The sequence below is a fragment of the Felis catus genome, chromosome B3 (assembly GCF_018350175.1).
Source record: "Felis catus isolate Fca126 chromosome B3, F.catus_Fca126_mat1.0, whole genome shotgun sequence".
In the NCBI taxonomy this organism is placed as follows: Eukaryota; Metazoa; Chordata; class Mammalia; order Carnivora; family Felidae; genus Felis; species Felis catus.
The window spans coordinates 102,408,271-102,431,699 of NC_058373.1; the positions used below are offsets into that span (position 1 = coordinate 102,408,271).

The 23,429-nt window shown below is 39.4% G+C and overlaps 1 protein-coding gene and 1 long non-coding RNA gene across 8 annotated transcripts in view; one reads left to right on the forward strand and one right to left on the reverse strand.

Moving 5' to 3' along the window:
• LOC123386093 overlaps positions 1 to 3,080 on the reverse strand; it is a 60,549-nt gene extending 57,469 nt beyond the window's left edge. For both annotated transcript variants that reach the window (XR_006599612.1, XR_006599613.1), the window contains exon 1: positions 2,944 to 3,080. This is a non-coding gene — a long non-coding RNA (uncharacterized LOC123386093). The remainder of the gene's footprint in view (positions 1 to 2,943) is intronic.
• FBXO34 (F-box protein 34) overlaps positions 2,404 to 23,429 on the forward strand; it is an 87,152-nt gene continuing 66,126 nt past the window's right edge. Inside the window, exon 1 of one of the 6 annotated variants that reach the window (XM_023255709.2) lies at positions 2,404 to 2,569. In XM_023255709.2, the coding sequence (XP_023111477.1) occupies positions 2,424 to 2,569 (146 nt within the window). In that variant the 5' untranslated portion in view covers positions 2,404 to 2,423. Of the gene's footprint in view, positions 2,570 to 2,916; positions 3,049 to 3,077; positions 3,914 to 23,429 lie in introns of those variants that run through there. The other 5 variants (XM_023255710.2, XM_019833042.3, XM_019833040.3 and 2 more) reach the window with 5 other exon arrangements.

A 23,429-nucleotide genomic window follows, 5' to 3' on the forward strand; every position in this document is an offset into this window, starting at 1 on the left:
AAGTTTGGCTCTATACCACCAGTGCAATCCTGGTCAAGTGGTTTAAGTCTTCAAACCTTAGTTTCCTCATCTGTAATAACAATAGTACTCACCTCACAGAGGTGTTTTTCTGATTAAATGAAAGTATGTATGTGATATACAGAATAGTGTCTGGATCAAACATTGTAAATGCAATAAATGTTGGATATTAATGAACTGCAGTAAACACTATTATAAAATGGAGATCATGCTTATCTACCATCATGAGAAAAGTACAGATTAACGTGGTTATAATTATCCACTAAACATTTAAGCAATATCAAGTGCAAGATCTTTTAATGGATACTAGGATATAATCCTTGTACTCTAGCAGTTTAGAATGTAGCAGAGGTATAAAATACACACATGTGAGATGTGTGTGGAGCAAAATAAAGGCTGTAAGGAAAGAGGAAAAAATGGGGGGAATCCATTTTTTTGATTCCTGTAAGGAATCAAGAGGTTTTAAAGAGGACAGTGTTTGAGATGAACCTGAAAGGATGGATTGAAGTTTTACAACTTTGAGTCAAATATGACACAGAGAAGTTTCAAATGATCATGATATATTGAGCTAATACCAATCAGATATTAAATCAGACAGTTTGATGTCAATATGTACAGTATGATTCCCTTCCCAATTTATAAAAATATTTATTTATTTTGAGAGAGAGAAAGAGTGCATGCATGCAAGCAGGAGAGGGGGAGAAAGAGAGAGAGAGAGAGAGAGAGAGAGAGAGAGAAAATTCCAAGCAGGCTCCACACTGTCAGCACAGAGCCTGACATAGGGCTTGATCCCATGAACTGTTGAGATCATGACCTGAACAAAAATCAAGAGTCTGATGCTTAACCGACTGAACCACCCAGGTGCTCCTGCCCCCATTTTTATTAAAATTATGTATATAGATAAAGGCCTAGATGGAGAAGTTAAGTGATTATTTCTTGGTGGTGAGATCATGGGAAATATTTATTTTCCTTATTCTTTTAATTTTTTTGTTACTCTTTGGTATTTAAGATTTCATAATATGCATTTTACCAGAGTAGCTTTATAATTGGATAAGCTACTTTTTAAAGGGCTGGCTAAAATCAAAGCTGCTAAATTAAGTATAACTTGGTACTACCTTTAAAAAATTAAAATTTTTTTTAATGTTTATTTTTTTGAGACAGAGAGAGACAGAGCATAAGCAGGGAAGGGGCAGAGAGAGAGAGGGAGACCCAGAATCCGAAGCGGGCTCCAGGCTCCGAACTGTACAGAGCCTCTCAGGTGGAACTCAGGAGCCATGAGATCATGACCTGAGCCAAAGTTGACACTTAACTGAGCCACCCAGGCACCCCTAAAAACTCATTTTGGCAGTTTGTATTAGTAACTATAAATGTGTTGATACACTTTCACCTAGTGGTTCCATTTCATGGTATTTATCTTTAAGAATCTACATTCATGAGAATGTCCTGTGAGTTCTTTGTAATGGTAAGAAGAGAAGGGAATACGTCGAAGAATGGAAAATTAATTCAGTAAATTTTCCATGTCCACTAAAATAGAATTTAGCTGTTAAAATACTTATGAAGTGTATGAAATATGAAAAATACATATACACATGAAAAAAGAGGACCCAAAACTGTGGGTACTCTATGATCATAGCATTATAAAATAAATATGCATGGGACAAAAAGTCTAAAGGAAAATACACCAGATGCTGAGAGTGGCTGTGTTTGTGTGAAGGAGTTTTTCTTTATTGTCCTCATGTTTTATAATACAGTTAAAATTATTTTTACAATAAAATCGATCATCATTTTAAAGCCTGGGTATGAAAAGTTTCCTTACTGGCACTCTGATTTCAAAGTACTAAATAAATTAATAAAGTATTAAAAACCTATTCTGTATTTCTTTGCAGTTCCTTAAACTTCTACAGACCACATTTTGAGATTGTTAACCTTGAAAGTTTATGTGCAGATAGGTATTCCTGCCATGATTTGCATGGAAACGGATGATAGAAGGGACTCTCTTTTTACAAATGCGAATTCTGAAAATCCAGTCTTCCAAGCTGGTAGCAGAATCAAAATTGGAACCCAAGTCTAATAGTAACTAGTACCGTTTGTAGCTCCAGCCATGAGTGCTGATAAACTGGTCAAGTCTACGGACTGAACACTGGCGTTTCTACCATTCTGGCTAGCTAGCCTGAGGGTTTGATTCCTTTCGCTACAGCTCGTACTCCAGCTTTCACTCTTTCCCACCACTTGGGGGCTCGCAGATTCTTCACCCTTTTTAAGTTCCCCACTTTTCCCTTTCCCAGCGTCCGAAGTACCGCAGAATACCCGGCAGGGGTCGCTGCAACCCCCTGGAACCGCAGCCCCTCCCCTGACCAACCGTCGATTGGGCCGGCGCGTGACGTCACTCCGTTTTAGCCAAACAAATGGGTTTCGGGGCGAGCGTTGGGCTCCGCCGCGCCGTGCTGGGCGCTCGGTCCGCCTCAGCGGTGGGGAGTGAGCCAGGCCTCCTGCTGCCGCCGCATCGGGGTGTGCAGCCCCGGGCCAGGCCCCGACCGGGGCAGGAGCGCAGGTGGGTCCGGGCCGCGGTGGGGCTTGGTGTGAGGGTAGCGCGGTCGGGGTCCGGCGGCTGCGGCCACCGTGGCCGCTCCCCGCCCCCTCCCGCCGCCTGCCTGCGCTCCCGGGGAGCGGGGCGGGTGGGGGCGGGGGCGCCGCCCGCGGGTCCCGGGCTCGCAGCGCGTCCGGCGCGTCTGGGGCAGGGGCCCCGCGGCCCGCGCCTCCTCCCGGGCCGGCCTCAGCTAGTGCACGGGCCGGGCGCTGAGCGCCCCCGCGGGCCGCGGAAGGTCGGGCGGGCGGGCGGGCGGGTGGCAGCCGGGTCCCCGGTCCGGACTAGAGCTCAGGAGATCACAGATAGGCCGTAAGGAGGCACTGGACCGGCTCTCTCACCTCCGGGACCCGCGGCCGGTGAGGAAGTCGGGCCCTGGGCGGGAGTCGCCTCGCCTGGTCGCGCCCGCCGGGCTCGGCCACCCTGTCCTTTCCGTCCCGGCGCAGGTGAGCTGACGCCTCCCCTTAACCTTCCTCTGGGACCGGGCAGGACTGGGGCTCAGAAGCTTCTGTCGCCTCCGGGCAGGCGCAAGTCTACTGCGGGTCGGCCCTAGTCAGCGATGAAGTCACAGTGCTCTGGGTCCTCGTGTCTGTGACGTCAGGGGTTTCCAAGAGATGGGCTATGATGTCACTGCAGACCCCGCGGGGATCTTGGCGCGCGGGAGGGCGGGGAAGACCAGGAGAGGAGAAAAAGGAAGTTCAGTCTTTTATCAACGCCTGGAATTGCAGCAGATTTGAACAGAAAGTGGTTCGATATCAGCATTTCACAATTTTAATAGTTGTCAAGTTCTTTAACTTCATTTCAAACAAGCATTGTTAGTACAGTTCGACAAGACACATTTGATTTAGAAAAGTCTAAATCAGGAGGTTGGGGGAGGTTGAGTGTTTAATGTGAATGCCTTTTAGGAAGCTGAACTCATAGTTTGATGCTTTGTGATTGGAATTGCTGAAGAAATAGAACCAACTGGAGTGCTGATAATTCAGTTTGCCTTACTCTTTTTTTTGCTACCCAGTTTTGAAATCAAATACGGTATCTGCTTCTTCTCAGTTTTGCTAGAGAGTGGCTAGAAAGGCGGACCTTAAATGAACTTTTTCTGTTGTAAAGGGGTGGAGGGGTAAGGTGGGAGGTTTGAATTAATCCAGTATTCTTTTTAAACAATAATTACCTGAAGATTTAATTTATTTAGGTTGTTCTTGTACTGTCATGGATAATTGAGGGCTTCCTGTGGTTTTAACTCACCAACAAGCTGTTTTCTTGCTTTCCCACTAAAACTGGGCTATGACAATAACCCAGGACTGCTTGTCTGGACAGGTAACTAAAATTTTGTCTGTATTACTTTCAAATATGAAACTACAGAATTTATATATATATATATTTTAAATATATTTTTTTAATTTAATTTTTTTTTTTTTTTTTTGAGAGAGAGAGAGAGTGTGAGCAGGGGAGGGGCAGAGAGGATCCCCAGCAGGCTCAGAGTTGTCAGCGTGGAGCCGGATGTGGGGCTTCAACTCAAACCATGGCATCATGACCTGAGCTGAAATCAAGAGTCAGACACTTAACTGACTGAGCCACCCAGGCACCCCTAGAATTTTTTTAAAGCGCCTTTGTGAATATTGTTTTTCTTCGAAAGCTTTCAAAAGAGATCAGGCCAGAAAAGAAGCTAGTCACTTGCCATTACTGACCCTCTTCAGATATTTTAGCATATCAATATAATTTTTTCCTCTCTATAGGATCATTTAAATAGAATCTAGTTTGAAAAATAGTTGCCTTAAGATTGAAGTATGACTACAATATAGGGTCTTCAGCTGGAAGCTTGGGTAGGAGTCCTCAGTCCTTCCTCATTGACCTTGATTTGTAATGGTAATTTTTTTGTTTTGTTGTTAATAGTTCCTCTTCTCCATTTGCCTCTAAAGGTGATTGATAGGTATTGTCTCTCTGAATTTTGCATCAACATGTAGATGGACATTATACTGTGTACATTAACACAGTAAATGAAAGCAAACATTTACCCTCATTAATTACTGTTGCATTTGACTGGAAGTTCACAAAAGAAGGCTTTCTTACAAATTTCTTTTTGGTCCTCACCATACCTTGGAAATCTGACAGTTATGTGTGGTACTGAAAATTGTTTGTTTGTTTGTTTTCTTTTAAGAAATTAGTAATTATATGGTGATGATGTTGATTGAAGGCTCTAAAGACAGAATTTGAGCCTTTGGATCCTCAACACTGATAGGTACCGAGTTAACATGAAACTGCTGATATTGAGGGTTTTAGTCAACCTGCTCTAAGATGAAAGGATCGTGGCAAGATAGTATGTGATGAAATTGAAGGAGGTTCAGAAGGACACTTGTACAGGTCTTTTCCAGGTACCCTTTCAAGGGCAGGCTAAGTGGCTCTGTGTAAATTAAGTGTATCGTACTTGTATATCTGGGAAGGGATGGAAGTCAAACTAAATGTGAATTGAAAGACATATAAATGATGATACAGTAATCTCTTCCTGGCAGTGCTTTTTTCCCCTCTGTTGTGTTTAGTAGTTACGATTTTTTTTTTTTCCTAATGGAACATGAGAATAGGTGGAGAATAATATCTTTAAGTGTATTCTAATGTGATTGAGGACAATGACAGGTATAAAAAAGCCAGCTTATGTGTATAGTTGTATAACTATTTAGCAAGCCATAACTCTTCTGAAACATTTTTACAGCTTGTTTCTACCTTTGGCAGGATGTTTTTCTACCCAGGCCTTGAAGTTTTGGGTCTAGGAAGTAGCTTTTACTTCTTATAAATGGACATTTATTTTAGATTGCGTTTAAAATATTTTGTTATCTTCTTCAGTTACTGCATTTGAAGGGACTAAATCGACCACTCATTAATGATTATGGCATCTTTCTGACAGCTAAAGCAAATATGAAGAAATCAAAGTGCTGTATTTTATGAATTTTCCAAATTCTTTGGGTATGTTTATTGGATCATTTCTATTAACAGGTAGAATTTAAATTCTTGTACAAAATTTCTACTTTATTTTCTAAACTTAAATTTATGCTCAGTTTAACTTGGAGAGTTTTGATATTCTAATAAGCCTTAGTCTTGTTTAATATTTGCTGGGGGAGAACATACTAATCATTAGAGACATCATTTCGTGTAATCTTCCAAAATTTGCAGCTGTTTAGAACCAGATACTTGAGGGAGGCTACTATGGTATAATGAATGCCTTCCTTGTTAGGTCATGTGTGACAAAGGCAAAATTCAGCAAGTGCATAATTTACAGTCCTTTGGAAGCAACAACAACAAAAAAAGAGATTAACTCCAAATGCATTAAGGTCATCTGGAAATTGAATTCCTGTCAGTCTTTATCTTTGCATAATTTAACTTCTCTGTAGTTCATGTTTATGGTATGTTGAAGCTGATGAACATACTATATTATCTAGGAAAGTACTAATAATTAGAGTGTAGGTGTTTCTTAATGTTAGCTGAAAGAATTTATCAACCTTTAATTTCCAACAACATCTTCTAGTTAGCTCTCGACAGAGGAGACTCTGGATCTTCTCCTTTTAAATATTCAACTTCTGGGGCGCCTGGGTGGCTCAATTGGTTCAGCATCTGACTTCAGCTCAGGTCATGATCTCACAGTTTGTGAGTTCGAGCCCCGCGTTGGGCTCTGTGCTGACAGCTCAGAGCCTGGAGCCTGCTTTGGATTCTGTCTCCTTCTGTCTCTGCCCCTCCCCACTTGTGCTCTCTCTGTCTCTCAAAAATAAATAAATGAAAAAAAATTTTTAACATTCAACCGCAGAATCCTAGCACATACATTTCCTACCCTGTTTAGTTTAAATATGAAACTAAATATTAGTATGTGTGATTAAATATTACTAAATTTATTATAAGGCATGGGTTTCATTCATCCAACAGACATTTTTTGAGTACCTCAGCTAGGGACTGTGACATGCAGATGAATTGTCCTTGCTACAAGGATCCTTGACCTTTGTTTTAATATTTCCTTGCCATGGAGGCCCATGGGTAGGTGGAGCCAGAATTGGACCAAGAGGGCGAACCAGTTATGTTATGCCAGATTGGCCAGAGGTCTTATCTAAAAGTCAGTTTAAAGAGGTATTTAGAAACTCAGGTGAAAAGAATGGGGAATAGATTATGATACTGGCAAAGGGTCTAGACGCCACAGATTTGGATTACTCTAAAATGAGTGGAGCTTAGCAAGTGTGCACTTTCTTTGAGTCAAGAACAAGGGCTGAAGGCCAGAACTAGCCTGTGTAGGCAGTCTAAAATTAGAGGCAGAGTGAAGAGGTAGAATCCAGATATCCCGCTCTCACAGGCATTGTGTGTACCTTTTTCCACTCTAAGGTTATTCCTTTTCTTTCTTATTTCCTTCCCCTCCCCTCCCTCCCTCCCTCCCTCCCTCCTTTCCTTCTTTCCTTCCTTCCTTTTCCTTTTCTTAAATTGACAAACTCACAGCCGTCATTTCCACTTTTGTTTTCTTTCCCTGCCATTTTATTATGGAAAATTTTAATCACAGAAAAGTCGCAAGAATTGTTTGCTGAACAACTGAATACCCAAGTACCTGCAAACCTAGATTCTGTAATTTATATTTTGCCTTATATACTTATCTATCCAACCTACCATCCCTCTCTCTTCCTGTATTCATTCATCAATTTATCTTATATTTTGTTGTGTTTCAAAGTAACTATATTTTACTCCTAAATACTTCAGTGTGCCCATCATGAACTATTTGTTTACTTGGTTTTTAGGTAGAACTTACATACAGTAAATTGTACACATCTTACGTATACCATACCCTTAGTTTGGGCAAATTCATACATCTTTGTAACCTATAACCCTGACAAGATAGAACATTACCGGGGCGCCTGGGTGGCTCAGTCAGTTGAGTGTCCGACTTCGGCTCAGGTAGTGATCTCACGGTTCCAGGGTTTGAGCCCGCGTTGGGCTTTGTGCTGATAGCTTGGAGCCTGGAGCTTGCTTCGGATTCTGTGTCTGCCTCTCTCTCTGTCCCTCCTCCACTCATGTTCTGTCTCTCTCTGAAAAGTAAATAAACATTAAGAAAAAAAAATATAGAACATTGCCATCACTATAAGAAGTTCCTTCATGTACCTTCCAAGTCAATTTAATTAACTTTTTAATCTTCTGCAGTCTTATTTCCACCAGTTTCTTCTGAAAATACCCGTTCAAAGGGCTAGCTTTGTTAGCACACTTGAGTAGCATTGTGCTAGGTGTTCAGAATGTAAAGAAGAACACAGCTCCTACTCTCTTTAAGCTTATAATTTAGTTTGGGTTATAGTCAGGTGTCCAAAAAGAGATAAATGTTATATGAATTAAGAGGAGGCAAATGGGACTGCCAGAGAAAGCTTCCTAGGCGTGAGTCTTGAATTGGACCTTTGTTTTGGGATCCAGAGAAGAGTTGTGTGTGTGTTTTGTTTTGTTTTATTTTTAATTTAAATAGACTGATTAGAAATTAGAAGTTATTGTATTAAACAACACTAGCAGAGAAGGGTGGTTTGGACCCAATTTTGGAGTATAAACATTATTCTATATCCAGTGATAATTTTTGAAGAAGGAAGGAATATAAAAAACATTAAATTCTTCTCTTGTTTGTCATATCTGGTACTTAATTGTGTCGATGATTTCTTCATTTTTTGAGGCCTCTCTTGGTTCTTTGCCTATCTCTGATTCTCATTTTTGCTGGCAATTCTTTCTCTTCCAGATTTAAACTACTGAGAGCTCTGTCTTGACTCTTTATTGTGCTCCTTGTTATCTGGCCCTTAGCTCTTTGGGCTTCTCACTTATAATTCTTTCCAGGTCCTTGCTACATCTGTATCCATAAGCTGTTAACTCTTGTTAGGTTTCTAATTGCTAATAGTATGCTGCTTTTTGTGTGTCCCTATTTACTTCGTACTTGTTCAAGAGTCTGTAACAGGAGCATTTGTTCTAAGTAGTTGTAGCACATGGGATTTATTAGGAAAGAAAGATGTACACTTGGGCTGAATGTATAGAGTAGATGAGCTTCTAGGAACAAACCTCAGAACGACACTGCAGAATTTGCCTGCTAAGGGGGCTACTGCCAGTGTGGACCGTGCTGTTGAATCAGAAAGCTGCTGCCACCGTACTTACCTTTAAAAAAAGAAGAAGTAGGAGTAGGAGAAGGAGAAGTAGTAGTAGTGGTTTACCTTCCTTGGGCAGAACTACCATTAATGTTACTTTCTGCTCCCATATCTTATGCAGGTATGTCTGCTTAGCTGCTCTTAGGTCAAATGTGAGACCTTAATTTAAAGGGCATCTAGAAAATGTAGTCTTTAGTTCAGCCTCTGAAAAATAGGAAGGTAAGGATGGGTTGGAATGAGTAGTGATATTCATTTTGTGAAAAACTAAACTCCTTTTCCATAGATTCCCTCAGTGTAACAAAGTAAAGTCTTTTCAGATTTTGCTATTTCTGTGCAAAGACCATGGGTATTGTTCTAGTTTCCTGAGATGGAAACTACTGCTCTCAATTGTACCAGATTTTTATGTTCTGGGTATAACAAAAAACTGACTCAAATTTACTAGCTCATAATATTGAAAAGTTCAAAGGTGAAGCTTGATCCACTTGTACTTATGTGATCAGAACCTCATCTTTCTCTTTTTTCTGTTACTTAATGAGCTCTGCTTCTGATGTGTTGGTCCCTTTGTGGTCCCAGCATGTTTGTCAGCAGCTCAAGCTCTAGGTGCTCATGCCATCAAATCCAGAGAGGAAGGGTGAGTGTTTCAGCAGAGGCTGTAGGGCCTGACCTTTGTTCCTTCATCCAACCCTTTGGCAGTCTGAAGCCTACAGGACCCCTTTTTTGGGTTATTTATTTATTTTCATTGTAATTGTTACAAAAATGTTTATTTTTGAGAGACAGAGCAAGTGGGGGAGGGGCACAGAGACGGGGACAGAGGATCCAAAGCAGGCTCTGTGCTGACAGCAGCCAGCCTAATGTCAGGCTCGAGCTCACAAACTGTGAGATCATGACCTGAGCCAAAGTTGGACACTCCACCAACGGAGCCACCCAGGCGCCCCTTAAATTTTTTTTGAAAAAAAGAGTAATAGTATTTCACTGGTGACCCTCCAGGCAGGCCGATCCCACCCCACCTTGGGGAGAGGAGGGGGGCACCAGTTGTCTTCCACTTATTTTACATCTCTCGTGTCACTTCACCATGCCAGACTAGGGTCAAGCTCAACAGGGTCTTCTTTCCCCATTCTCTATGCTGTAGTTTCTCTGGATAGTAGGTAGGGACAGTGGGAATCTTGTTCATTCATTCACGTGGAGCACTAATTAGGTGGTGAGGCATTTGGCTACCTTAAGAGGGTTATAGTTATTCCTGCTGTTGTACTCAGGCTTCACTGAATTTCTCCACTTTGACATTTGGAGTACTGGGCAGAAATCACATTGCATCAACACCTGCTGAGGGCCTTTGTGATATTTTGTTTAATGTTTATTTATTTTTGAGAGAGAGAGAGAGAGAGAGACAGAGTGCGAGTGGCAGAGGAGCAGAGAGAGGAGGGAGAATTTGAAGCATGCTCCATGTTCTGAGCTGTCAGCACAGAGCCCAATGAGGGGTTCAGACTCACAAACCGTGAGATCATGACCTGAGCCAAAGTCAGACACTCAGCTTACTGAGCCCACCCAGGCAGGAGTCCAGGGCCTTTGTGATTATTTTAAAATAAAATACATAGGTCTACAAAGAGAAGCAATTGTATTAAAATACCATTATCAAAATACTTCTTAAAAATTATAAGATAGTATTGCTTCTTTGTTAAATAATAAGATTTAGTATGGGTCTAATAATTTCCAAGTAGTGATAAACATTGGCATTATTTGTAAGTGCAAGCAATGATAATGTGATATGAAACTATCTGTGATTTCTGCTGGTGACAGAGTGACTGGTATTGCAGAATATTGTGGTCTGTTGACTGAATTCACAAAAGGGCATGCTAAATTTCAGTTAAATTAAGTTCAGTAAAATTAAAGATATCTTCTCCCTCTCATCTTAGCTTCTAGACAGCCTGAGTTCTATACCCAAACTTTTTGGGGCATCTGTGTGCTTCAGCTTAAGAACTATAGCTTGAAGAGAGTTTCTCTTCCCAGGAGCCCCAGCAGATAGATGTCTTCATGAATCTCATTGACTTTGGGTCATATTGACATTTCTGAACCAACTAGTAAGGCCAGAAATATTTGGTAACTAGTTTAGACAGCCTGAACCTACCCCTGGAGCTGAGGTTAGGTTCATTCCTACCTAAACAGCATGATGGCTTAGCTTTTTTTTTTTTTTTTCCCTGAGGGAAAGTCAGGGGCCACAGGGTGCTAAATAACAAATAGTAGATGTCCAATATGTCATCCTTAATTCATCCCCTCTCCTTTGCTCCCATAGTCCATCAGTCATCACATTTTAGTGAATTTTTCATTTGGATTTGTCTTTCCCTGATCAAAGTCTCTGTTAACATCCTGGCCTCCAAATTGGAGCATATGGGATAGTCCATTGGGTTGCAAAAAGAAAAGTATTAGAACTTATAGTTATTTTTGCATACTTTTAGTATTTTTGTGTATGTTTTATACCATATGTAAAATAAAGAAGTTCAGTAGTACATGCACATATGTAAAATATAGAAGTATGTATGTATTTATTTTTATTAAAAATTGTTTTTAATGTTTATTTTTGAAGGAGAGCCAGAGCATAAGAGGAGGGAGGGGCAGAGAGAGAGAGGGAGACACAGAATCAGAAGCAAGCTCCAGGCTCTGAGCTGTCAGCACAGAGCCTGGTGCGGGACTGGAACTCACTGACTGTGAGATCATGACCTGAGCCGAAGTCGGACGCTCAACTGACTGAGCCACCCAGGCTCCCCTAGAAATATATACATATTTATGTGGGTACATGTTAAAATTGTTTCAAATCATGGGAATGGGAGGGTCAGAAAAGTTGAGATAACCATAGAGCAGTGCCTTTTAGTAGAAATATAATGTGAGCCGTATGTAATTTAAAATTTTCTAGTTCACCACATTAAAAAAGGTAAAAGCATCTGAAAATAATTTTAGTATGTTATTTAACATAATATGTCCTAAACACCATGATTTCAACATGTAATCAATATAAAAAATTAATGAGATAGTTTGCATTCTTTTTTTCATGTCAAGTCTGAAATTTGATGTTCATTTTACATGTAAATCTCATCTCAGTTCAGACTGGTGATTTCAGATGCTCATTAACCACATGTGGCTAGTGGCTTCTGTAGTGGATAGTACAGATCTAGACCAATAGATTATTCTCGGTTTAGATTTCTGTAATTGTCTCTGTGTAGTTTTCATAAATCCATTATTCTCTTCAGTTTTTTTGTGCACTTGCTGGGTCAATTGAACAAAAACCCCACTGGGATGTTACTTTCCTGCATCACATTTAACAGCTTTTTAAAAACTTTCCTTTTATTTTTTTGAGAGTGTGTGTGCAAGCAGGGGAGGGGCAGAGGGAGAAGGAGGGAGAGAATCTTAAGCACGCTTCACGCCCAGTGTGGATCTGATGAGGCTCAATCCCATGAGTCTGGGATCATGACCTGAGTTAAAATCAAGAGTCGGATGCTCAACTGACTGAGCCACCCAGGCACCCCTTAGCTTTTAAGACTTTCCCTAAGATAGTCTGTCCTATCTTTCTTCCTCACATGTTTCTAGGACTGCCTGCAACAAACCTGGGGTTCAATTAAGTAGTTTCCTCAGCTTTGCCTTCCCTTTCTATTTCTTCAGATGTAATCATTCATTATGAGGAGTCTGTTCCCATAAAACCTCCTTGGACTCTCCAATCCCTCTGCAGTTTATTTTTCGAACTCCCACTGTGTATATTGAGTACTCAGCCACTTAGCACTTTAGCACTTCATCATATACTGTTGTTTACTGTTCTCTAATTGCTTCCTGTGTGTCATTAGGTTTATCTCCCTTAGTAAATGCTAAGCTTCATATCTTATGTCTCTAAATTGTAGATACATAAAGACCTAGTTTCCCCCCCCCCCCCCAGTCTTTAAGGATATACCTGGGCTATTTAAATTTATAGCTTTAAATTTTTTGAAATTCTGTTTTGTTTTCTACTCTGCTGGTTAACTTAGACACTAGCAGATTCAGTGGTAGGAGTTTGTGTATTGAAATGTTTATTTGGTTCTTGAAAATGAAAGAATTTAATTTGATTTATAAAGTAGTGTACTTGAAGCTGTAAGATCATTCTTGGAACTATAGTAAGGAATTATTGATTAGCTAGAGTTTCTGAAGATGAAATTTGAGTTTGATTAGGAAGTCTCAAAGGACACATTTGCTCTATTGTCCAGGAACCAAGAGTGGCAAACTTGTTTTCCTAAGTAGGACAAGAGATTTTATTTCAAGTTCAGTCATCAGGATTATTCTCTGGAGGTTCTCGGCACTTTCTACACACTAGTCACTTCAGCCCTAGGGGATTGGTTTCTCTAGTGGAGCAGTCTTTTAGATGAAGAGCTTTTCTGCCATCCATAATGTTTTAGCTCATTTGGATTACTACAAAGAGGACTACGAAAATGGATCCTGAAAATATGTCTGAAGAAGATCATACGGCTTTATGCTTTAGGAATCCTATCTTTCATTTGATATTAATCTTACAAACTGTGAGATCATGACCTGAGCCAAAATCAGTTAACCTATTGAGCCCTAAAATATATTAACTTCTGGAAGTTCACATTTTTCTTTTATTATCAGGAGGTTGTAAGTTTTCCTGAAATTAAAACATAACTTTACATTCTAGTTGCATATATTTGTAAGACTGCATAGTATAAAATATTTTTATAATTTTTATACTTTGATAATGTTTATTTAACATTAAAAAAAAAAGTCTTAAATTTTTTTTTTTACATGTATTTATTTTTGAGAGACAGAGCACACGTGGGAGGGGCAGAGAGAGAAGGAGACAGAATCGAAAGCAGGCTCCAGGCTCTGAGCTGTCAGCACAGAACCCGACATGGGTCTTCAACTCACAAACATTGAGATCATGATCTGAGCCGAAGTCGGACGTTCAACCAACTGAGCCACCCAGGCGCCCCGTTAAAAAACAAACAAACAAAAAAAACCTTCTTAATTGGCTTCTTCAATAAGTCCATCAGTTATTAATCTTTGTTTCCTGTAGAATCAGATAAAAATTTATTACGTTGTTTATACCATGAAAAAAGTAACAGGATTAACATATGCAAATTTTAAGTGTTGAGAAAAGAAAACCACGGAAGGTCAGTTTGATAAATTTCTCAGAAATCTTCATTGTATTTCAGTTTATAATCTGATTCACAGACTTTCATAGTTACTATTTGTAACTGTTTATAATCTATACTTCCCTAGCAAGAAAGAACCTTTTGTATGATTCTTTCAGCTAATCTGAGAAAAAGCCTGTTGGCCTTTTTTGATTTAGCTAGTTGCTTTTGTTTGTTCTTAATGAAAGCAGATAATGAGAAATTAAAAGATAAATAATATGTTTCTAGCAGTAGAATGCCCCCAATGCTTCTCTTTTTGGTTAAAATGGTTTCTTGTCTTTTTTCCTTGAAAGAAGAGTTCTCCGCACTGCCCTTACCTTTTCCCTCCTTTCACCATTTTCTTTTGTCATTTTTGTGTCTAGTGGTTTTTGGGTAATTAGTCCAGTGAGAGATCATGTTGAAACTAAAGTCAATATAAGTCTTCAAATCATTAAAATTTGCATATATGAAAATTTCAAAAAATTTAAATAGAATATTTAGTAGGATTAAAGAACATTTATATTTTGGGTAGGTAATGTGTTCATGGTTCAAAATGCAAAAGGTGTAAAAAGTGAGTTTTCTCCTCCCCTGTCTGTTGGGCACACTTTTCCTCTCACTGGAGGCAACAGTTCTATTCTCCCTACTTTTTAAAAAAATGCAAATGTATTCTACATACTACCAGATGGACTTTTACTTGATTTTTGTCCTATACATATTGTTATATGAAGAGTGTATTATTAGTGATAGAACTAAACTAGCAGTGGGTTAACGAACAAAGTTCTCTTATAAAAATTCAGGTAGTTGGTCTAGGGCTGGTATAGCATTCGTGGTATTTCTCTCTCTGTTTTGTTTGGAGGCATAATGAATACAGTAAATTGCACAGACATTAAACAGTTTGATGAGTTTTAACAATTGTATATAACAAACCCTGCGGTTAAGAGAGCCCTCTAGTCTGGTCCTTATTCCTTCCCCCACTCCTTGGTTCTTTCCATACTATTACTGCTCCACTGTTGCCTAGTGTGCTCATTGAGCTAGTTGAATCTCCAGCCATTGCAGCCCATTCCACGCCGCAGGATGCAAGAAGGGACGAAGGTTACATGCCAGCCTTTTTACAGGAAGATTTCTAGAGCTGCCGCTTCGCAACATTTTTAATGTTTCATTAGCCATACCCATAAATAAAGGCGTTTCTTGTTTTACTACCCTTCATTTTATTGCACTTTGCAGATTTTGCATTTTTTACAAATTGAATGTTTGTGGCAACTTGGTGCCATTTTTCCAACAGCGTTTGATCAGTTTGTGTGTTAGTGTCACATTTTGGTAATTTTTCCGTATTTCAGACTTTTTCATTATTATATTTGGGTGATTTGTGATGAGTGATCTTTGATGTAATTGTTTTGGGGTGCCATGAACTGTGCCCGTATAAGATGGTGAACGTAATAAATGTGTGTTCTGGCTGCTCCACTGACCAACCGTTCCTCTGTTTCTCCCTCTCCTCGGGCCTCCCTGTTGCCTGAGACACAATATTGAAATTAGGCCAGTTAATAACCTTACAGTGACCTCATAGTGTTCCGAGTGAAAGGAAGAGTTGCACATCTCTCACTTTTAAATCAAAAGCTAGAAATGATTAAGCTTAGTGAAAAAGGAATGTCCAGAGCTGAGACAGACGGAAAACTAGGCCTCTTGTACCACACAGCCAAGATTTGAATGCAGAGGAAAAGTTCTTGAGGAAATTAAAAGTGTTAACTCCAGGGAACATAGGAATGGTGAGAAAACAAAACAGCCTTATTATAATAGCTGATATGAAGATAGTTAGTGGTCTGGACAGATCAAACCACCTGCAACATTCCCTTAAGCCAAAGCCCAATCCAGAGCAAGGTCCTCACTTCAATTCTTTGAAGGCTGAAAGAGGTGACAAAATTGCAGAAGAAAAGTTTGAAACTAGCTGAGGTTGGTTAATGAGGTTTCAAAAGCCACCTTGATAATCTAAAAGTGAGAAGTAAAGTAAAGCAACAACTGCTGATGTAGAAGCTGTAGTAAGTTACCCAGAACATGGAGGTAAGATGATTAATGAAGGTGGCTACACTCAATAACACATTTTCAATGTAAATGAAATAGCTTTATAGTGGAAGAAGATGCCTTTTAGGACTTTCATAGCTAAAGAGAAGTCCATGCCTGGCTTCAAGTCTTCAAAGGACAGGCTGACTCTCTTGTTAGGGGCTAATTCTAATGATGATTTTAAATAGAAGCCAGTGCTCATTTACCATTCCAAAAATCCTGGGTCCTATGCTCTATACATGGAACAAAAAAGCCTGGATAATAGCAGATCTGTTTACAACATGGTTTACCAAATATTTTCAGTCTACTAGTGAGTGAGACCTACTGCTCAGATATTAAAATATCACAGCTGTGATGGCGATGTACTATGAGATTAATGTTTTCATGACTGCTAATACAACATCCGTTCTGTGGCCCATGGATCAAGGAGCCATTTCTATTTTCAAGTCTTTATTTTTATTTTTTAATTTTTATTTATTTATGGTTTTTTTTTTTCAAGTCTTTGTATTTAAGAGATCCATTTTGTAAGGCTGTAGCTGCCATAGATAGTGATTCCTCTGATGGATTTGGGCAAAGTAAAATTGAAAACCTTCTGGAAAGAAGCCACCATTCTAGATGCTATTAAGAACATTTGTGATTCCTGGGAAGAAGTCAGAATATCAACATTAACAGGAATCTAGAAGAAGTTGATTCTAACCCTCATGGATAACTTTGAGGGTTCAAGACTTCAGTGGAGAAAGTAACTGCAGAGGTAGCAGAAACAGCGAGAGAACTAGAATTAGAAGTACAGCCCGAAGATGGGACTGAACTGCTGCAATCTCAGGATAAAACTTGAATAGGTGAAGAGTCGCTTATTATACATGAGCAGAGAAAGTGGTTTCTTGGAGTGGAATCGACTTCTGGTGAAGATGTAAAGATTGTTGAAATGACAACAAACGGTTTAGAATATTACGTCAACTTAGTTGATAAAACAGCAGTAGGTTTTGAGAGGATTGACTCCAATTTGTAAAGGAGTTCAAGCAGCATGCTCCTTTGTAAAAGGAAGAGTCAGTATGGCAAACTTCATTGTTGTCTTATTTTAAGAAATTGCCTGATCAGAAGTATCCTGATCAGTCAGCAGCCATCAACATAGAGGTTAAGACCCTCTGCCAGCAAAGAAGATTAAGACTTGCTGAAAGCTCAGATGATGGTTAGCATTTTTTAGAAATATTTTTAATTTTTTTTTTCAACGTTTATTTATTTTTGGGACAGAGAGAGACAGAGCATGAACGGGGGAGGGGCAGAGAGAGAGGGAGACACAGAATCGGAAACAGGCTCCAGGCTCCGAGCCATCAGCCCAGAGCCTGACGCGGGCCTCGAACTCACGGACCGCGAGATCGTGACCTGGCTGAAGTCGGATGCTTAACCGACTATGCCACCCAGGCGCCCCAGAAATAAAGTATTTTTAAATTAAGGTATGTACAATGCTTTTGCATACTTAATAGACTACACCATAGCATAAACTTAACTTTTATATGCACTAGAAAAGCAAAAAATTCATTTGACTTGATTTTGGCATTTGCTTTATTGCGGTGGTCTGGAACTGAACTGCACTATCTCCCAATATCACATACTTCACAGTAAACTGACAGGAAGACAAGCGAGTAATGTGTTTTTCAGGAGTTTCTCTCTTAAATGTAGAATAGGGCACAAGGTTAAAATGCTTTTTTTTTTTGCCTTTTATTTTCTCTTGTACATTCCTTAACATGTAGAAACTTAAATCTTAAAGTACCCTTTAACTTAATTGGGGAAAAAGAAAGTAATCAACAAATCTATTCCATTTAGTTCCTTTTCTATAATAAAAATTTCTTGTGTTTCTCTTAACTTTCTGAGTTTCTTTTTTCTCCCCAAAGGTGGTTTATTTTAAGAGAGAGAGAGCCATGCACGTGTGTGCACATGCGTGCATGGGGGAGGGGTAGAGAGAATCCCAAGCAGGCTCTGCACTGGCAGCGCAGAGCCAGATATGGGGCTTGAACTCAGGAACTGTGAGATCATGCTGAGCCAAAACCAAGAGTTGGATGCTTAACCACCTGAGCCACCCAGGTGCCCCAACTTTCTATGCTTCTGTTCTCCATTTGCTATGTGGGCTCAGATAAATTATATAAATATATTCTACTAACTTGTAATTTTTTTATAGAATAATATTTTTAAAATAGGTTTTTAACTCTATAAAATAAGCTTTTGGTGGGAACTTCAGGAAAAAATTTCATAGTAATTTTCCATACAACCAGGTGGTATTATGAGCTGCACTTACTTTTGAAGTAGGAAATAACATTAGAAAAAAGGATGTATGCATATGTTTTCCCAAACCACATGATGATGTCTTGGAGAGCAGAGCCCTCTTTCTTAGCTATCATGGCACAGACCATTGAACCTTGCACTTGGTAGATCTTTTTTTTTTTTTTTTTTTGAATTGAAGTGAATCTTGGGAAAGTGGTAGAAAAATGATTAGACTGTCAGTAGCAATGTGTTAGTCCTTCAAGGGCAGTGGGGAGAAGCTATTAGAATAATGTCATTGTTAGTACTTTTGAAATTATCATCTATTTAGGTAAAGAAACTTAAAGGGCCAATGTCTATGCTCTAAAGATAGAGACTTTAAGATTTAGTATGGTATCCTCCCATTTTATCTTGAGGTCAAGTTGTTGTTGTTGTTGTTGTTGTTGTTGTTTTAAGCAATGAAGCTCTGATAAGCCAATGAACAGGAAAACAAAAATATTCCCTATACTTGTAGTTGTAGTCCTCCTCGGGCCCCTTCCTGAGGTCTTCATAATTTGGAATAGAAAGTGGTGCCTGCCATGTTCCTTCCTGTGTCCTTAGCATGAAAGCAGTGCCTAGCACATAGTTGGTGTTCAGTTCGGTAAACATTTGTTGAATGAAAATTTATAAATTGATTTCTTTTTTAAAATTTAAATCCAAGTTAGCATACAGTGTGATAATGATTTCAGGAATAGATAAATTGATTTCTTTCATTTGATTTTGCTAGCACAGATTTTCTGGGCAGAGAGGGAGATACTGTTGAGGGACCAAATAGCAATAGCTGACATTTTTGCTTATTTGTTAGGTAGTGGTGATGGTATTAATCAGGTAGGCTTATGTTAGGATTTGCATTGTCCTTTCCCTGTGCCTAGAACACTTTTCTCTTAGGTAAATCTTCATGCCTAACTTACTACCTACCTCCTCCGAATCTCTTATATATCACCTTCTTAAGCCTGTACTGATCACTGTTAAGTATTTTTTTTGAAATTTAATTTTTTTGAAGTTTGTTTTGAGAGAGAGAGAGTGTGTGTGTATGTGTGAGCAGGATAGGGGGGAGAGAGAGGAAGAGAGAGAGAATCCCAAGCAGTCTCCACACTGTCAGCACGGAGCCTGATGCGAGGCTGGAACTCAAGAAACATGAGTTCGTGACCTGAGCCGAAATCAAGAGTCGGTCAGTTAACCAACTGACCTACCCAGGCACCCCTGACCACTCTGTTTAAAATGGTAACTGCTTCTCTCTCCTTGTACTTCCAAGTTTCCTTATCTTAGTCTGTTTTTTCCCATAACAACTACCTCCTTGAAACATATACTGTATAATTTACTTATGATTATTATTTACTGTCTCACCACCAGTGGTAGTTCCTTTAGGGGCTTTGACTATTTGTCCACTGTGTTCTACGTGCCTCATAAATGCTCAGCAAGCATTTGAGAGAGTATGCACACGAGTAGGAGAGGTGCAGAGGGAGGGAGAGAGAGAATCTTAAACAGGCTCCACACTCAGTACAGAGGCTGATGTCGGGCTCCATCTCATCCTGAGATCGTGACCTGAGCCAAAATCAAGAGTCAGACACTCAATGGACGCTAGCCACCCAGGCACCCCAATTTTTATTTTAAAAATTTATATTTGAAAGTACTGTCTTCATTATTTAAAAAGTTTTGCTTTTGGAGACCACTGTGTGCCATTGTGCTACCAAGGCAAACCTGTGCAAGGTTTAAGGACTATATTCTCGGTGTAAAAGGGACTGAGTTTTGGCTTTGCTGAAATGCATCATCTGCTTCAAACCTCTAGCATCCTTTTGGTGAAGTTGTCATAGCCTTCAGTGCTGGTTTGGTTAATGAGAAAGAGTCTAGGTTTGAGTGAGTTCCACTGTGTGCCGATGGAACATTTATTTCCTACTGGAGGTGGTTTTCCACAAAGGGAGGAATGACAATAGCAATAGCTTCCTTCCTTCCTTTTGACTAGGCTCTATACTAAACATTTTATGTATATTTTCTTTTCTAATCTTTATTAAAACCCTATAAGAAATGTATTCTTGTCCCTTTTTTCTCACAGAAAACTTAAGAGGTCTTAGAGGTTAAACAGGCAGTTTGCTTAGCCAGTAAGTGTGTAGAAGCTGGAATTTAATTCTGAGCAGTGTGACCTATAGAGGAATTTCACTGCATAAAATGTCTTCCTACTTAAGAGCACCTAGAAGTGAAAAAGAAATGAGAAACAACGTAGTGGAACTCTGATGTCACAGAGACCTTTATCTTTTTATTTGCTCCAGCTTCGCATGACTTAAGTTGATTGAATGAGGCCACTGCGATTGAAACAGTAATGTAATGTTAAAGTTAAGCAATGCGATTTAAATAAAGTACATTTTAAATAGAACCAGAGCTAGCTCCTAACCAGATCTTCTATTACTTAGACTTAGTTTAGCTCAAGAACAATTTAGCTTATCTCTGGAGCAGAATTTGTATGATCTTCCTTCATTTTCCCTAAAAACTAGATACAGTGGGATGGCAAAAATTATAATGTGGCTGCATTGAAAGTATAGTTTAGTATAGGTATAGAAGGGTAGAGAGTGGGTAGGTTTTGTTGTTCTGGATTTAAGAGAAAAGCTTTTCTAGATCCTAGAATATGTATATAATTATACCAGTGTAAATAGTCATCCCCTGTGTACCACACAAAATCATTTGTAATTTCAGATTTTGATTAGAAAATTCTTATTCTTTAATGTGAGTTACTTTTTGAACCTTAATTAGCTGTTTGTGTATTTTTGTCTGTAAGATGATGTGTTTTATTTCCCCTGCCGTAAAAATACTTCTGCTCTGTCTTAAGGAGCCTCATACCTGGGTATCTCCAGTATTATAAATTAATTTTTAATTTAAGTTTTAAAACCATGGTGGTTTATGGGGAGTGTATTAGAACCTATACTTGCAGGAAATCATGCTTACGGATACATACTTATATGCTGAACCCAGTAATGTTCTTACGATAGGAAGGGTTGTAGGATACTATTGTGTACATAGCTAGTAGAACCATTTTATTTAAAAAAATTCTCCAGGGGCACCTGGGTGGCTCAGTTGGTTGAGTGTTGGACTTTGGCTCAGGTCACAATCTCATGTTTCATGGGTTTGAGCCCAGAATCGGACTCCATGCTGACAGTTTGGAGCCTGCCTGGAATTCTCTCTCTTACCCTCTCTGCCCTTCCCCCACTCATTCATTTTCTCTCTCTGTCTCTGTCTCTGTCTCTGTCTCTGTCTCTCTCAAGGAAAAAAAAAAATTCTCCAGAGTAAGACATAGGTACTTATTTTGGAGATACATTGAGACTTTTCTGGCCTGAAATGATCATTGGTGAGAGTTGTGTCCCTTTTGGGTCTCTAGAACTGTGGTGAGAACATCATATTGAATGAGGTCCTTTTCTTGACACTCCCATTCAATTTTAGTGGGATGAAATACTGAAAACTTTTTCTTAATCCTTCTTTTTCCCCTTTTGAAGTAGCCAGCAAAGGCTTTTTTCTCAAATGCATGTTCATGGTGAGGGAAAAATGTGATGGTTCAGAAGAGTTTATGATGAAAACACTAGTTCCTTTTCCCACCCCTCCCCACCTCAGTTCCCTTTTCAGGGAAACCACAACAGTTGTTTCTGGTGGATTCTTTTAGTTTACTTCTTTCATTTCTTGGTTTCCTAATTTTAAGCATTATCTATTGATTTTCTGCTTTGATAGTCAAGGTTTAACTCTTATTTACCAACTGTCAAGAATTATAAGGGATCTGAGATTTGACCTTACTTGAAGCTAACAAGTTAGCCTGCCAGTTTTGTGGATGCTGGTGGAAGGCTCAGTTAGAGATAAAGTACAGTTTATTACTCATAGCAGTAGCAGTAGCCAGAGTAGCAGCATTCATTTATGTCAGTGTCCTAAGCCTCAATTCCCACAGGGCACTGCAGATAGGGCCACATAATACCTGTTTGCATAGTAGGTTTTGTTACTGGAGAAAACTCTGAGCTTAGAGATTTCAAATATTTTATAATGGGCAGTAAGTGTGCCTGGCCTTTGCTCCAGAGGGAGATAGTAAGCATGTCTGCTTTTTGTTCTTGAAGAAAAGACTTTCTATCTTGCAAGGTCGTTTGCTGTATGAACATCTTTGAAAATAACAGTCCAGAACAAAGAGCAGACAGTGTCTTGCCTGAAAGACCTAGAGACCCATTACAAATTATTTCTTCACACCACTACCCCATTCCCCATCTTCTTTCTGCTGTAGTTCTGCCATTATTTTTAGCTCTCTGGTCATCTTGGTAAATACTATGTATTTATTTTTATTTCACTAACAATAGATGGTGTCTTTTGACTTCCTGCTCTGAAAGAGGAGTATATAAGATAGGAATCCTTTAAGTGTTAGAAAACTAGTTCAACCATAACTTAAGTGGAAAAGAAAATTGGTTTGAAGAACTGAGAGTCTGAGGAGGATAGAGTAGGACAGGATCCACATGCTCAATCCTTGCTTTGAAGAGTTGCTCTCTTGCTGTTATCAGTCCGATTTCCTCCTTTTAGCTTTATTTTCAGGATCCTTCACACCCTGCCACCCCCCCACCCCCACCCCGCCACCCATTCTAGGCTGTGTGTTTATTTCCAAACAAGTTATGGCAAGGTGGAGAGAATAGACTGGTATAGTTAACAGCCTGGTCACATGCACACTCTTAGAGATGGGTATGGGGTCAACCCTATATGAAACACATGTGTTAGGGGTCTGAAGAAGGTAATTCTCCAAAGATAAAACAGGATGCCATTACCTCCCCATATCAGAATTCTCATTTGTATTCTTTTTTGGGGGGCATTTTTTGCTTTTATAGCTTCCTATGAAACAGTTAAGTTACACTTTTTAAAGATGATATCAAATTTCTAGTATCTCCCTTTTTCATAGTTAGCTTCCTTGATGCCCCCTATCTTCCTGCTCCATTCTGTGAGCTTTATTTAGAACTGCTGCCCAACTGACATCCTGTGACTTGCCTTCATTATGCTCCTGTTTCCCATATATTCCTCTAGTGTACATACTAAGGTAAGATGTGTGGGAGGTAAATTTTGAGTGATTCCATGTCTGGAAGGGTTTTTATTTTGTTCTTAAACTGGAATGTTAGTGTGGCTGGGAATGGAATTCTAGGTTTGAACATCATTTTCTGTCACATTTTTAAAGGCATTGCTCAACTATTAGTATCCTTCATTATTGATGAG